Source organism: Herpailurus yagouaroundi, unplaced genomic scaffold (assembly GCF_014898765.1).
Source record: "Herpailurus yagouaroundi ecotype Mexico unplaced genomic scaffold, PumYag 67209, whole genome shotgun sequence".
Classification (NCBI taxonomy): Eukaryota; Metazoa; Chordata; class Mammalia; order Carnivora; family Felidae; genus Herpailurus; species Herpailurus yagouaroundi.
In genome coordinates, this window is record NW_024420049.1 from 382,698 (window position 1) to 399,474 (window position 16,777).

The 16,777-nt window shown below is 40.6% G+C and overlaps 1 protein-coding gene and 1 pseudogene across 4 annotated transcripts in view; both read left to right on the plus strand.

The window, feature by feature from the left end:
• The window catches only part of BRCC3 (BRCA1/BRCA2-containing complex subunit 3), a 62,479-nt gene extending 55,710 nt beyond the window's left edge, over window positions 1–6,769 (plus strand). For all 4 annotated transcript variants that reach the window (XM_040467128.1, XM_040467127.1, XM_040467129.1 and 1 more), the window contains 4 exons: window positions 503–634; window positions 1,060–1,103; window positions 3,664–3,832; window positions 5,223–6,769. In XM_040467128.1, the coding sequence (XP_040323062.1) occupies window positions 503–634; window positions 1,060–1,103; window positions 3,664–3,815 (328 nt within the window). In that variant the 3' untranslated portion in view covers window positions 3,816–3,832; window positions 5,223–6,769. The remainder of the gene's footprint in view (window positions 1–502; window positions 635–1,059; window positions 1,104–3,663; window positions 3,833–5,222) is intronic.
• Window positions 6,770–15,296: 8,527 nt separating this feature from the next.
• On the plus strand, window positions 15,297–16,576 carry LOC121024823 (small nuclear ribonucleoprotein-associated protein B-like; annotated as a pseudogene).
• The last annotated feature ends 201 nt before the right edge of the window (window positions 16,577–16,777 follow it).

Below are 16,777 nucleotides of genomic sequence, written 5' to 3' on the forward strand. Positions count from 1 at the left end.
GATATCTGCACTCCAATATTCATTGCAGTATTATTCCCAGTAGACCAGATACATAAGCAACCTTAAGTTCTGTCAATGGATGAATTGAAATAAATAAAAATAGCCAAACTCATTGAGTTGAGAGTACAATGGTGGTTGCTATGGCAGGAGTGGTGCAGGGGAAAACGAGGAAGTGTTGGTCAAAGGGTACAAAGTTTCAGTATGAATGAGTTCTGGAGATCGAATGCACAACGTGCTGAGTATAGTTAACAATACTGTGTTGTATACTTGATATTTTCTAAGAAGGTAGATCTTAAGTATTCTTACCACATACACACAAAAAGAATGGTAACTATGTGAGGTGATGGATATGTTAATTAGCTTAAGTGTCGTGACCATTTTACTCAAAATATCAATGTCAAAATATCAATTTCTACACCTTCAATGTATGTAATTCCTTTTTGTCAATTACACCAAAATAAAGCTGGAAACATAAAACTGACCTGAACTGATTGTCTTGCAGGTATGAGAGGATTGAAATCCCAATCCATATTGTGCCTCATGTGACCATTGGGAAAGTATGCCTTGAATCAGCAGTCGAGCTGCCCAAGATCCTGTGCCAAGAGGAGCAGGACGCATATAGGAGGATCCACAGGTAGAGTCTTCCCTCCTCTGTCATCTGTGAGAAAGTGTGTTAACAATCTGTTTAACATTCGTTGCTTTCCTGCTGCACTTTGAACCCTTCAAGGGCAAAGGCACTTTTTGGTTGTTAAAAAAAATAAACTGCAACATCTTAGTAGCTCTGTTGCCAAGCACTGGGTCTTTCCCAATAAATGTGTACTATATGAAGTGAGAGACAGTAATTTAATATTATCTCTTTGAATTATCTTGAAGTTCTGAAGAAAATCAGATCCCCAAATAATGCAAAATTTAACTGTAATGTGATTTAAATTATACATATTCATCTAATCCAACTGGCAAAGTTCTGGTGCAGTTTATCACTTGTTATATTGTCCATGACCACTTTGTTTTCCTTTCAGTGCTGCTTTGCTACTGACCTAAACTATTTTATCCCTTTAGCCTTACGCATCTGGACTCAGTAACCAAGATCCATAACGGCTCAGGTAAGGCTTGTTTGTTTGTTTGTTTGTTTGTTTTTTTAGAACACAGACAGTGAGCCCTAAATACTCAGCTGACAGGAACAAATTTAGTGTTAAGTGCTTGAAGTGATAGGTACAAGTTCTCCTTGAATTTCCTTTTTCAAGAGTTTTGCCATTCCTTAATCCTACTCCCAACTTTTCTTTAGGACCCTGTGGACCGTTTACTATATATACAACTAGAATAAGGCTGGAAGAAAGACTGGAACAAGCTTTATGATCATTTTCCTAGGTGGTGTGCTGGTGTATGTTTAACCCCAGCTCTCAGGGAGGGGGAAGGGCCCTGAATTTTTGTGTTTGCCAGTTTCCATGGTGTAATACCCCTACCATGGCTGATTTCAAATAACTAATGTGGCTTCAGCCAGCTTGCAGACTTCCTGAAATTTCAACGGATGGCTCTCATGAGCTGATCTAAACTGGTTCCAGCACACCACTACTAGCCTATTATGGTGGGAGTTGAAAGAGATGGAGAGACAGATAGAAGGGAGGGTATGAAAGAGGAAATCGTTTTATGTCAGTGAGCACAGAAGGAATTCCTACACAAGGCCAAGGAACAGAAACTCAGTACAATATACGTACTAAATCACTTTTCTCCAGCATACGCTCCTACCCTTCCATTCCTCGTCTTTGAGGCCATTCTGTGTAGTCTTCCCCAGCGACTGTCAAAGTCAACACTGGGGAAGAAGGTGAGGCCGTTACTTTTAGAGGAAAAGAAGAGATGACTCGGCATATCTGTCCCATCATTTCTATCTGGAGGTAAAACATGACAAAGAGCTAAAAGTTGGCAATATATGATATGTAGCCATACTCTAAAGCTGCAGTAATTTAAAACTTATAAAAAATGAACAATTAAATCAGTAGAACTGAATAGAGCCCAGAATTGGGCCCATGTGTATATAAAAATTTATATTTAATAAATCTATCACTTCGAATCAGTAAGAAAGGATGGATTATTTACTAAATAGTGTTGGGCAAGTTCACTTGTTTGTTAGTTCATTCAAGAAACATATGAGCACCTGCTTTCAGCTAGGCACTGTTCTAGGCACTGGGGCTCAGTGACAAACAGAAGAGACATTCTTTTTTTGTAATCTTTTAATGTTTATTTATTTTTGAGAGAGAGAGAGAGACAGAGTATGAGCAGGGGAGGAGCAGAGAGAGAGGGAGACACAGATCATGACCTGACTGAAGTGGATGCTTAACCGACTGAGCCACCCAGGTGCCCTTGTACATTTATTATTATATATATATATATATATATATATATATATATATATATATATCTCCAAGAGACATTCTTAATCTTCATGGGCTTCTATTTTTCTATTAACATTTGGAGGAAAATAGAGTCCTACCTAAAATCCTACACAAAAGTAAATTCCAGATGTATTTAAGCTTTTTAAAAAATTGTTTTGAGTTCGTTTATTTATGTATTATTAAGTAATCTCTGCACCCATCACGGGGCTCAAACTCATGACCCTGAGATCAAGAGCCACAGGGTCTTCTGGCTGAGCCGGCCAGGCACCCCTAAAGGGGTTGGCAGTTACGATGATGACATATCCCACCAGTTCTACATAGACCCCAAAGAGTTGAAAACAGGTGTTCAAAGAAAAACCTGTACGGAAGTATTCATAGTAACATTATTCACAATGGCCAAAAGGTGGAGACACCCGAGTGTCTGTCAGTGGGTAGACAAAGTGTGATCCACCCAGACAGTGGAGTACTGCTCAACAACAAAGAGAACTGCTGAGACATATACCACCTGGATGAATCTCAAGGGAATTATGCCAAGTGAAGGAAGCATTGCACAAAATACTGCATACTTTATAGTTCCATTTATATGGAACTATATACATATATCTGGGAAGATGCACCCCCCAGTCTTACACTGGTCATTTTCAAGAAGTCATATGTTATGAGGGAGAAAAAGATATTTCCATTAGGCAGAATTTGTTTCAAAAAGAGGACTATAGAATCCTTGTCTCCCCATCAAGCTGAACATGAATGACGGGAGCTCCCTGACTCTTCATCTCTCTGTTGTCCTCATTTTAAAAGAGTGGCTCTACACTGTATACACTGCATGTTAGCTAACTTGACAATAAATTATATTAAAGAAATAAAAAAAATTAAAGAGTAGCTCTGAGGTGAGTTGAATTAATGTATTTATTTCTTCAATATATGAAACATTGGAGCCATTTTCCTACTGGGCTTGTGGAAAAATAAGTGGCAGAAGGCAGAGTTGTTGCTCTCTGGGAGTCGGGGTCACTGGTCATTTGCACCATGCCAATGCCCGGGGCTGGGGAAAGAGACCTGTAGTTCTTAGCCCTTCTGCAGGAGGGAGGAAAGAGCCAGTTTCTGCTCTCTGCATGGCCAGGCTTCCCTCCACCTTATGGATCCAGGCATACTCAGGAAGGTGTCCGAGATCATCTGCTAGTCCCACTTCCTTCTCCAGCTCCTTCTTTATGTGCTCGTGGTTGGGGAGCTCCTAGTGGCAGAGTGTTCCCTCATCTGTGCGTTTCTTGCATTGAAGTGTTCACCAAGAACCTGTGCAGCCAGATGTCCGCAGTCAGTGGGCCTCTCCTGCAGTGGCTGGAGGACAGACTGGAGCAAAACCAACAGCATTTGCAGGAGTTGCAACAAGAAAAGGAAGAGCTTTTGCAAGAACTGTCTTCTCTAGAATAAACCAGGAGACCAATGGGGTAAATTTTGTTTTTTCAATTTGTATATTAAGCATGGTCTGAAAATTAACCCACCTCGTGTGTAGACAGACAGTGGCGCAGCCCCTATTGTAGCCCAGTGGAAGGGTATTAATAATGCATTGAGCACAAGATGTCTTCCTGAAAGTTTCACTGTAACTGGCCTACAAAGTGCATACGAAGATGATTTCAGTAGTAAAGTTTTTTTTTCAAGGCTATGGAAGGTACATTGGCATGGACATCTTGGAAGGAAATATCCAAGTATATTTCAAATGTTTACTTTTCCCTTGCTTAGCTTTGAAGTCTTTATTTTCATTTTTAGACACAATCCCTAGAATAAGTTAAAGGCAGAAGAGCGTTTCGTGTTTCAATCTTGTAGTTATGAGAGTTATGCTCATGTTGGACAAGTAAATGAGTATACTACAGTTTTTTAAAAATCTTTTTTTTAATGTTTATTTATTTTTGATAGAGAGAGAGAGAGAGACAGAGCATGAGCAGGGTAGGGACAGAGAGAGGGGGAGACACAGAATCCAAAGCAGGCTCCAGGCTCCAAGCTCCAAGCTGTCAGCATAGAGCCCGATGCGGGGCTCGAACTCATAGACTGCGAGACCATGACCTGAGCCCAAGTCGGACGCTCAACCGACTGAACCACCCAGGCGCCCCTGAATATACTATAGTTAATGGAGGGAAGTGAAGGTGTCTCATTAGCGCCCTACCTGTACTCTTAGCCTTCATTGAGAGCCATATGGCTTATGTCTTCCTTCTTGATCTCTAGAATATTAGGCATTCTGAGATACCTATCGAAGGTTGAATCTATGTGGGTGCCGTTCTAACCAAATAGATGAGTTCTAGCATATTTGACTCTGAAGCAAATTCCTACTGAAGAGATCCTATTTACCTAGGAACTGCCATTATGATATAAATAGGTTTTTCCAGAAACACTCAGGACTTATGATGTAACAAAAATCATGTTTTAACAAGTTCTGTTGCATTATTCTTTCTATGTATAACTACAAATGATAAGCGTGTCTTCAGAAAAGAGTCAAGCCTATTGTATACTTGAAATTAAAGTGAGAATTGGAGGAAGTGGGAAGAAAGAAAACAATCTCAACAATAGTGGCAAAGGGTTGGTTTTTGTTTTTTTATTTTTCTTCTTGTTTCTCCCTAGCTTATTGTGTTTCAGATTTCAAGGTTTAGTCCACCTGCACGTGAATCACTTGGAGGTCAGCCTTCATCTCTCGGGGTGGAACCTAGAAATCTCTGTGAATGCCCCAGCTGATTCTAAGGCATACTAAAGTTTAAAAACCACTACTGTGGGGCACAGGGAGTGTAAATGCCGTATTTTCTGTAATTTCCCACAGCCACAGTTCTCTATTTTTTTCTTTCCTTGTAGGAAAAATGAAATTATCCAGGTATAAAATTAATTAAGCTAAATCAGTTTTGAAGAAGTTGGAAGACTCACATTACCTGACTTGCAGACTTACTATAAAGCTACAGTAATCAAGACAGTGTGGTATATGTGCAACTGATTTCGACAAACGTGTAAAAGCAATTCAATGGAGTGAGGATAAATAGTCTTTTCAACAAGCTATGCTGGAGCGATTTACACCCATAGGCAAAAAAATGAACTTTGACCTAAGCTGCACACCTTAGACAGAAGTTAATTCAAAAAATATCATGGATTTAGATAAAAGATGTAGAACTAGAAATCTTTTAGGGAAAAAACAATCAGAGAAAAATCATGAGTTCTTGGCCTCCACCACAAAAGCACAGTCCTAAAAGGAAAGAACTGCTACACTGGACTTCATCAAAATGAAACACTTTTGCTCTGTAAAAAATTTAAGAGGCGGAAATTATTGAGGGAAATTATTTGCAAACAATATATCTGATCAATCTAGACTATATAAAATCAACAATAAAAAACCATCCATTTAGAAAGTGAGCAAAAGACACGAATAGACATTTCACTAAAGAGGACACGTGGGTGGCAGGTAAGCACACGAAGAGATCTTCAACTTCATTAGTCATGAGGGAATGCAAATTAAAACCACAATGAATTACAATTACACATTTATCAGAATGGCTGAAGAAGAAATAGTAAAAATACCAGATGCTGTTGAGCATACAAACCAGATATCTCATACAGTACTTGTAGGAATGTTAAATGGTACAGCTTCCCTAGAAAAGAGTTTGGAAATTTCTAACAAAGTTAAACCCACATGTGTCATACAGCCCAGCAATTGCACTCCTGGACATTCATCCCCCAGAAGTGAGACCCTATGTTGGCACAAAAACTCGTACACCAATGTTCTTAGCAGCTTTATTTAACAGCTAAAAACTGGAGACAACCCAGCTGTCTTGCAACCGAGTGAGTGATTAAAGCAAGCACCTGTACCATGGAATACTGCCCTGCAATTGAAGAAAAACAGACGACTATTGATCTACACAACTTGGGTGGACCTCAAGGGTATTACGATGAATGAAGAAGCCAGTTTGAAAATGTCACATACTCTGTGACTGCATTCTTGAAATGACAAAACTATAGAAATGAGGAACAGATTCACGTTTGCCAGGGTAGGGACTGGAGGAAGTATGAGATACGTGCGACTGTAAAGGGATCAACATAGGGAGTTCCTTTGTGCCGATGAAATAATTCTGTATCTTAATTATGGTGTTGATTACATTATTCGTGCTAAAACTACATAGACCCACAAATGAATGCATGTAAACTCTGATGAAACCAAATAAGGTCTATAGTTTTGTTAGCAGTATTGTACCATCATCAATAATGCTCGTTTTGAAGTTGTACTAATCATGTAAGATCTTAACCACTGGAGGAAACTGGGTGAAGGGTACATGGGACGCACTGTACTATTTTTACAATTTCCTGTAAATCTATAGTTATTACAAAATAAAAAGTTAGAAGTATTAAATAAGGAACTAGGATGAATGGTACTTAATTTATGAAATAAGATAAGAGTGATAAAAAGAAAACCCAAGAGGAATAAAATGACTTGAATGTTTTCACAGGCCAAGGTTGAGCACATGTCCCTTTCCTTTACTGGGTTTCAGTTTTTTCATTTTATAAAGTTGGAGTAGATGACCACCAACGTTCCTTGAGGTTAGTGCTCAGTCTTTAAAAGTGTTCAGCAGCACAAGGAACAGTGATATAAAGATGGTGTATCATTACTTTCTCACTAATTGGGCTTACTTTCCACCAAATATTGCATTCACTTTGCAACTCTGTATCCCCTTCTGGTTAGTAGATCATCTATTTTCAATCACAGCCAAAATTCTGATGGGAACAATATGGACACTTCCTCTCTCTGTTTTCTCATCTTCATTCATCAGCTCATTGCGTTATGACCTCTGCCCATATCATTCCGTTCAAACCACTCTTGCCGAAGTTATCCAATGACCTCCACATAGTGACAGATGCTTTCCATACCCTTAATGAACCTACCAGTCTTGACACAGCTACTTTTCTTTGAAATCTACCTCTCTTGGCTTCTGCTATTTTCTGGTTTTCTCTCCTCTAGCTGTTCCTTCTCAAGTTCATTCATAGGCTTGTCTATTGTTGCTTACCTATATGGAGTTGACAGACAAATCCGTGTGTCCATCCAGACCTCTGTGGAACTCTAAATCTCCCTTTCCACCTGCCTTCAATCCATTTCCACTGGATCTCTTAATATATCTAAATCTGGACTCCTGGTTTTCAATCTCAACCGTATTCCTTTGTTTCTTACCTCAGTGAACAGAACAACGTTTTGTATAAAGCAGAAACTGAATAGACATCTTCTTTTTTTAAATGTTTATTCATTTTTGAGAGAGAGAGAGAGAGCGCGCGCATTAGCGGGGAGGGCCAGAGAGAGAGGGAGACACAGAATCCAAAGCAGGCTCCAGGCTCTGAGCTGGAGCTAATCTGGGTCTTGGCAGGACATCTTGAGATCTTCCCATTACATGAAAGGATAGAGGCCTGTATAGAACTTCTGGGAGGCTGTCCTGAAAGTTACTTTTTGCCTCCTGGCAAAAGTGGGGTGGCTCACAGCTCACACTGAAGCCATCTAGCCCCTTTCAACTTGCTTCCATCCATTTGGGCGCGTGGGACAAAGATTGCAAAGAACTGCCAGTACCTTTGATGTCTCTTCCTTCTGCTGACGATGTAAGTAATAAACTATCTGAATCTAAAAAGGGCCTGTGTGGCTTAATCCACCAAATCTGTTAGCCTCGGTCTTGGGGCTCAACATGAGGCTGGTAAAGTTAAAATGCCCTCTTTAAAGACAAGCAGAGCCAGGTTACGGGATAAGATAGACTCTCCAGGATTTGGTAGCACAACTCTCACATAACTGTTCAGTGAAAGCAGAGAGAGTAAGAGCCCTCCCGCTGTCCTATGCGTTCAGGGGCTGTGTGGTCTGGGTTAGAGGACCTAACAGGGCTCCCTAGGGTGCAGTGGCATATGGGGCCTGTTGATCTACATCTGGAAGTTAAGCAGCAGAAAGTAGGACTGAAATAAGCCACCTGATCGGTGCCTTAGCTGTCGTTAAAAGTTCATTGGTTGCAGCTAACAAAAGGCCACTTAAAACCAAAAGTAAATTCAAAGTGGTATTGGTAGTTTTGCAACCTCCCCAAATCCCTCCCTCCTTTACCCTACTTGAAGCTGCTTTGAAACCTCCATAAACTTCCACCATGACAGTGTGAGGAGGTCTACAGATTCACTCCCCAGTGAAACCGGTGAAAATTATTTTATTTTTATTTTTTTTAATGTTTATTTTTGAAAGAGACAGAATGTGAGCAGGGGAGGAGTAGAGAGAGGGGGAGACACAGAATCTGAAGCAGGCTCCAGGCTCTGAGCTGTCAGCAGGGAGGCCGAGGTGGGGCTCGAACTCAAAAACTGCGAGATCATGACCTGAGCCAAAGTCAGACGCTTAAGTGGCTGAGCCACCCAGGCGCCCCTTTGAAAAAATTAAAGTGTCTGGAAATGGTCCTAAGGGTAAACAAGTCAAGAAATGTCTATTCAAGAAAATCTACAAAAATGTGTTAAGAATCTCTAATTTTTGAACTGAGATCAGCTCCCTCCTTCCCCTCTCCCAGCTCAGCAAGGAGACTCCACTTCAGACTGGTGCGGCCAAGAACACAGGGTTCCCTTCCTCCCAACTCCCAGTTGGAGGGCTTTCCTCCCAGGAGGACCAGGACTTCAGTGTTTCTCATCCTGCTCCCCACTTTCTGTTGCTGAGAGTAAGCCCCAGGTAAGTGCAGTTGAGAGGTGAGGGCTCCTTTCTCCCATTCAGCCCCCACTCATTGGATGGAGGCTCTAATTTGGGCATGGTGCACTGAGAGTACTGGGCCCCTGATCACCCTTGCCCTAGCTCATGAGGTCGTGGTTCCATGCCTGGAAAGGCAAGCTGAAAGGATCTCAGGCTACTGCAACCCCCACCCCCAAATGACCTTTTAACTCCTAGAGCAGAGGTGTCATTCAGAGAGACGTTTGCCCTTGTCCCTACCCTCAGCCGCAGAGCCCTGGCTCAGAGATTTTGCCTAGGGGGGAGAGGCAGTCCATAAAACAGACACTCCTAATCTCTTCCCAGAGGAACCGACTTTATTTGTAACAGAATGTGGAAAAGTTGAAGCCTAAGGGCACTTGTACGAGTGGTAGAGATTGTGGTGAAAGCCAATTTGTAGACTCAGCGAATAGGAAGCAATGACAATCAAGACAGCTTGGTAGTGTCGCAAGGATAGATGTACAGATCACTGGAGTAGAACTGGGTGTCCAGAAGTAAACCTACACGTCTGTGGTCAACTTATTGTCAAGAAGGATACCAAGACTATTGAATGGGGGGAAAGAATAGTCTTTTTAACAGCTGTTAAACACAGGCAATAGAATGAAGGTGGACACCTACCCCACACCATATTCAAATATCGAGTGTAAATGTATCAGAGACCTAAATATGAGGTCTAAATATGAGTGAAAAAACCCAGAGAGTGGGAGAAAAAAATATTTGCAAATGATATAAATAAGAAAGCATCCAGAATATGTAAAGAACTTTGACAACTCACAAAGATATTTTTAAATGGGCAAAGGATATAAATAGTATTTCTCCATGGATAAATAAATTGTCCATAAGCACATGAAAACATGCTTGACATCATTAGTAATCAGGAAAATGCAAATGAAAACCATGAGATACCACTTCACACCTGCTAGAATAAAAAAGTATGACAATTACAAGTGTTGGTGAGGATGTGGAGAAATTGGAAACCTTGTACATGACTGGTGCGAATGTGAAATGGACAATAGTGGTTCCTCCCAAATGTAAACATAGAATATTACCATGTGATCCAGTGACTCCACTCCTGGGTATACATCCCACAGAACTGAAAGCAGGTATTCAAACAAGTTGTGCACGGATGTGTATGTCAGAGCTATTCAAAATAGCCAAGAGGTGGAAACAACCCAAATGTCCACAAACTGGAATGGATAAACGACATGTGGTCTATCCATCCAGTGGAATATTATTTGGTAATTAAAACTACTGAATTACTGGCACTTGCTACAACATAGATGCACCTTGAACACATGCTAAATAAAAGAAGGCATACACAAAAGGATACATATTTTATGATTCTGTGCCTCTGGAATGTCCACAATTGGGAAATCTGTAGAGACAGCAGATTAGCGGTATTGGCTTTCTTTTTGAGGTAACAAAAATATTCTAAAGTTAATTATGGCAGTGGGGGCACAACCCTGTGACTATATTAAAAACCATTGAATTGATCACTTTCGGTGGTTTGTATGGTCCGTAAACTATGTCTCAATAAAGCCGTTTATAAAAAATGAAAAAAAGAGAAGACACTTCCCTGCAGCTCCAGACAACCCTGCAGGCTGGCCTCTTCCTCTCCACCCTGCACTGGAAGCTCCCAGCTGGGGAGATACGGTGTAGTATCTCTTTTTGTCACAACACCACCAAAAAAGAAAAACATTGTTCTTAGAGTTTGGGTAAAACTTGCAGTGAAGAGAAAAAAACTTTAAAGTAACTTTGTGATGGGAACGAGGCTTGGGTGAGTTAATTGTACGTATTGTAAAAATGTGTAATTGGTGTTGAAATATGTCTAAGCTATATATGTCTAAACTATACACATTTATAAAGCGGTCGAAATAATGTCTTGGCTCTGGCAAGTTGGAAGTCTCAATTTCAATGACTGTGGCCCCAACAAACTCCAGATGCCTGCCTGTTAGGGAGCATTTCTTGAAACAGTGGGGTGAATTCGCAGTCTTTAGTCTTTCTGTCAGTCCGAGAAAAACAGCTGTGTTTCACAAGGAAAAGAACTTTATGACCCTGATTTAAAAGAAAGAAAAAAAAAAAAAAACCAACCCTGGAACTCCTGCCAAAAACCAGCCCATTTGTTCTATGGTAAAGCATCAGACTTTTGATCCCTTCTTGGGCTACTGGGAAGACCTTTATGGGTTACAGTGTTGTTATTTCAGTGCAGTCAGCTGACTGTGGTCACACCACTGAGGTCCTTGAAGCTAATTCCTATTCTGTTTTAGTTGATGGACCTTCTTGATACTCTGTGTTTATGGCTGATACTGCTGAATGTGCCACGGGACAAGGTGTTTTGAGAATGTTTCACACCTCTTCAGGTTGTGAGGGAGGTTCCACAATCAGAACAGCGGTGGTGGGGTGAGTGCCCACAGTGGTGTGGAAAAACGGAAGCAGTGTAGGACGCCAGGGCAAGAGAAATGGGAGATCACTGTCTTGATGGAGGAGCTGATAGAAACAGGAGCCATTAAGGAAGCTACTCAGCATGCAGTCTACAGCCTGAAGCACTCCTGTTTCTACAAGCTCTTTTTCATTAGTACTGCTTCCCTTTCCTTGAGGCCTTCGTTACACTGAGGTTCCTGAAGATGCCTGGGCCTAGTGCAAAGATGGATCAGCTCACTTAAGGCCAGGCTGGGTCTCTCACCCCCTCCCAAACTCAAAATTAAACACTTTCTTTCAATGGGAAGTACCTTTCCAGGGAATCAACACATTTACAAACCAAATTCCCTGCCTTATGTCTGTACGGCACTGGGCCCGAGCCTCAGTCATCTAATGATAGTTTCCAGTACTGGGCTGCTACAGTTGTGCACCCCACCCCCCACCCAAATGGCTTAAAACTGTGCATGGGTGAATGCTACAAAACATTTAATGAAGAATTTGTAGCAGTCTTTCTCAAACTTTTCCAAAAAATTGAAGAGGAGGGACCACATCCAAATTCATTTAATAAGGCCAGCATTACCTTCATACCAAAGCCAGATAAGAACACACAATAAAAGGAAATTACAGGCCAATATCCCTGATGAAAAAGATGTAAAAATTGTCAACAAAATACCAGCAAATCAAATTCAACAGCACCATAAAAGGATCGTATACCATGATCAAACGGGATATATCCCAGGGATGCAAGGATGGTTTAACATCCACAAACCAACCACTGTGATATTCCACATTAACAAAATGAAGGACACAAATCATATGATCACCTCAATAAGTGCATTAAAAGCATTTTGCAAAATCCAACATATTTTCATGATAAAAACTCAACAAATTAGTATGGAAGAAATGTAACTCAACATAATAAAAGCCATATTCCACAACCCCTATTCTAACATCATCCTCAATGGTGAAAAGCTTAAAGCTTTTTCTCAAAGATCAGAAATAAAAGAAGGGTGCCCACTCTCACCACTTTTATTTAAGATAACACTGGTAGTCCTAGAGAGAGCAATTAGGCAAGAAAAAGAAAGGCATCCAAATTGTAAAAAAAGAAGTCAAATTAACTCTGTTTGTAGATGACATGGTCTCATATGTAGAAAAACCTAAAGACTTCACCAAAAAATTTTTTAAATAAACAAATTCTGTAAAGTTGCAGGATACAAAACCAACATACAAAATAAGTTGTGTTTCTATATATTAGCAATGAACTATCTGAAAAAAAATTAAAAACGTTCCCATATACAATAGCATCAAAAATATTTAGGAATAAATTTAACCAAGGAAGTGAAAGATCTGTACACTGAAAATGGCAAGACACTGATCAAAGAATTTGAAGAAGATACAAATAAATGGAAACATATCTTGTGTTCACAGACTGGAAGAATTAATATCATTAAAATGTCCGTACGACCTAAAGTGATCTACAGATTCAATGCAATCCGTATCAAAATTCTTATAGCATTTTTCACACAAAAAAAGAAAAAAAAATCCTAAAACTCCTAAGGAACCACAAAAGATTCCCTATTTGGGATTGCCAAAGCAGTCCTGAGCAAGAAGAACAAAGCTGGAGGCTTTGCTCAAATGATATTACAAAACTGTAGCAATCAAAACACTATGGTACTGGCATAAAAACAGACACATAGACCAATAGAATAGAATAAAGAACACAGGAGTAAACCTGTACATACATGGTCAACTAATCTTTGACAAGGGCACCAAAAATACACAATTGGGAAATGATAGGCTTTTAAATAAATGGTGTTGGGAAAACTGGATATACATAAGCTAAAGAGTGAAAATAGACCCTTATATTGCACAATACACAGAAACTAACTTGAAATGGAGGAGCGCCTGGAGAGCTCACTCCGTTGAGTGTCCGACTCCTGATTACGGCTCAGGTCATGATCTCACAGTTGTGAGGTGGAGCCCCACATAGGACTTTTCGCTGAGTGTGAAGTCTTCAGATTCTCTTTCTCCCTCTCTGCCCCTCCGCCACTCATGCACATGCACATGCACGTGCTCTCTCTCTCTCAAAAAGTAAACATTAAAAAAAGAAATTAAGTAGAAATGGAGTAAAGACTTAAAAATAAGACCTGAAACTCCTAAAAGAAAACACAGGGAAAAAGTTCCTTTACATTGGTCTTGGTAATGATTTGTTGGATATGATAGCAAAAGCACAGAAAAAAAAGCAAAAATAAACAAGTGGGACTATATCAAGCTAAAAAGCTTCTGTACAGCAGTGGAAACCATCAAAATGAAAATTCAACCAATAGAATGTAAGAAAATATTTGCAAATCATATATCTGATAGGAAGTTAGTATCCAAAATATATAAGGAACTAATAAAACAGTAGCAAACAAAACAAACCAAAACAAATAATCTGTTAAAAAATGGGCAAAGGACAAATGTCCATCGATGGATGAATGGATAAAGAAGACGTGGTATGTATATACATTGGAGTATTACCCGGCAGTCAAAAAGAATGAAATCTTGCCATTTGGAATTACATGGATGGACCTAGAGGGTATTATGCTAAGGGAAATTAAGCCAGTCAAAGACAAATATCATATGACTGCACTCATATGAGGAATTTAAGATACAAAACAGATGAACATAAGGGAAGGGAAGCCAAAATAATATAAAAATAGGGAGGGGGGGCAAACCATAAGAGACTCTTAAATACAGAGAACAAACTGAGGGTTGCTGGAGGAGGTTTGGTGGGGGGATGGGCTAAATGGGCAAGGGGCATTAAGGAAGACACTTGTTGGGATGAGCACTGGGTGTTATACATACGGGATGAATCATTGGCATCTACTCCTAAAATCATTATAGCACTATATGCTAACTTGGATGTAAATTAAAAAATAAATAAGTAGATTTAAAAATAAATAAATAAAATAAAAGCATTAAAAACTGGGCAAAGGACTTGAATGAATGTTTTTCCAGAGAAGACATACAATTGTCAACATGTGTATGAAAAGCCAGACAATGCAAACCCTAACCACAAAATATCACCTCACACTTGTGAGGTAAAAAGACAAGAGATGGGGCACCTGGCTGGCTCAGTTGGTGGAGCATGTGACTCTTGGTCTTGGGGTCATGAATTTGAGCCCCACGTTGGGTGCTGGGTGTAGCATTTAAACTTAAAAAAATCTTAAAAAGACAAGAGATAACAAGTATTGGTGAGGGTGTGGATAAAAGAGAACACCTGCACACTGTTAATGGGAATATAAATTGATATAGCCATTATGGAAAACAGTATGGAGATTCTTCAAAAAATTAAGAATAGACTACTGAATGATTCAGCAGCAATCCCACTTTTGGGTCTATATCCAGAGAAAATGCAATCAGGATCTCAAAGAGATGTATGCATTCCCATGTTTATTGCAGCATTATTACTAATAGCCAAGATGTGGAAACAATCTAAGTGTCTATTGATGGATGAATCGATCAAGAAAATGTGGTGTATATACAATGGAATATTAGTTAGCCATAAGAAAGAAGGAAATGATGCCATTTGTGACAAAATGGATGAACCTGGAGAACATTATGCTAAGTGAAATAAGCCATACACAGAAATCCAACTAATGCATGATCTCATTTATATGTGGAACCTGAAAACGCTGAACTCATATAACCAGAGAGTAGAATGATGGCAGTTGCAAGGGGCTGAGGAGAGGGGAAAATGAGAAGAAGTTGGTTAAAGGGTACAAACTTTCAGTTATGAGAGAGATTAGTTAACGTACATCATGGTGACCATAGTTGATAAAATTTTATAGTACACTTGAAATTTGCCGAAAGAGTAGATCTTAAGTGTTCTTGCCATACACACAGAAAAACTGTAAGTATGTGAGGTGATGGATGTGTAACTTGATTGTGGTAATCATTTCACGGTGTATACATATATTAAATCCTCATGTGGAACTCAAGAGCCCAGCGCCAGGATGGAAAATAGCTTTTACCAGATCCCATTTTATCCATGGCCACACTTGCAGGAGCAGTGGTGTGATCTGGGCTGTGCTGAGGGAATTGAGCCGGAATTGGAGCTATCACAACCGCAGCACACTGACTACAGGGTGAGGTACATCCCGCAAGATGGCCATATCTTCATTAGCACGTTCAAGACTTCAAGGCTTTCGGCCAGCTTATGAATTTGGTCTTCTGTGACTGTGAAGAATTCAGGAAGATCTAGCCAAAGAACTCAAAACAAGCAGAAAGAGAAGAGAAGTGAGTCCTCGGTCTGGTGCTACTTTGGGGAGAGAAGCTAGTGTCAATGACAGTAGACGGGTCTACTCCCAAAGATACTGGCATTGCACGACTATCACTTGCTGGAGCTGCCAGGGACCCAGGGATAGGGAGAGCTCTGGGCAGAGGAATCCCCACTGGTGTTCTGATGCCCTACACTCCTGTAGGACTTGCTGGGCCAGTCTGAGGGCCATCCCAACAAGTGACGACCCGGCAAGGAAGAGGCACTGTGGCAGCCGCTGCAGCTACTGCCACAGTCAGAACTGGAGGGGCCCCAACCCAATATCTACCTGGCTGTGGGGGTCCTTCACACCTATGGGCTGAGGGCACCCCCTGCAGGCACGATGGGCCCACCACCTGTCATGAGGCCTCCCATGGGTTCCCCAATGGGGATGGGGGGATGGGGATGGGGATCCCCTTCTGGACGAGGAACTCCAATTGGCATGCTCCCACCAGGGATGCAGCCCCCTTCTTCCAGGGGTTTGAGGCCTTCTTTGACCCTTGGCCACAGAGTTATGGAAATTGCTCCACAGAGGCATGGGCCCAGTGCTCCAGGGCCACATTGCCACAGATCTGTTTGTTATGCCGTTGTTCTCTGAGTCTCACGGGATTGTCTGGTTTCCCTTTCAGGGCCCTCTCCCCCCAGAATGCACCCACCAAGGCCCTAGACCCATACTGGCCCTCCTCAACCCCCTGCCTGTTTCCTGTAAGGCTGTACTAGTCCTTTTACTTCTTTGTGGCCTATGAAACTAGTTTATAATGAACTCTTAAGAATAATATAAATGTAATAAATAAATCCTCATGTTATACACCTTAAAAGAAAACATGACGTTGTACAACCTAAATATATACATAATTTTTGTTAATCAGACCTCAATAAAACTTAAAAAAGATAAATAACTCAATTTAAAAATGGGCAAAGGATCTGAATAGACATTTCCCCAAAGGAGAT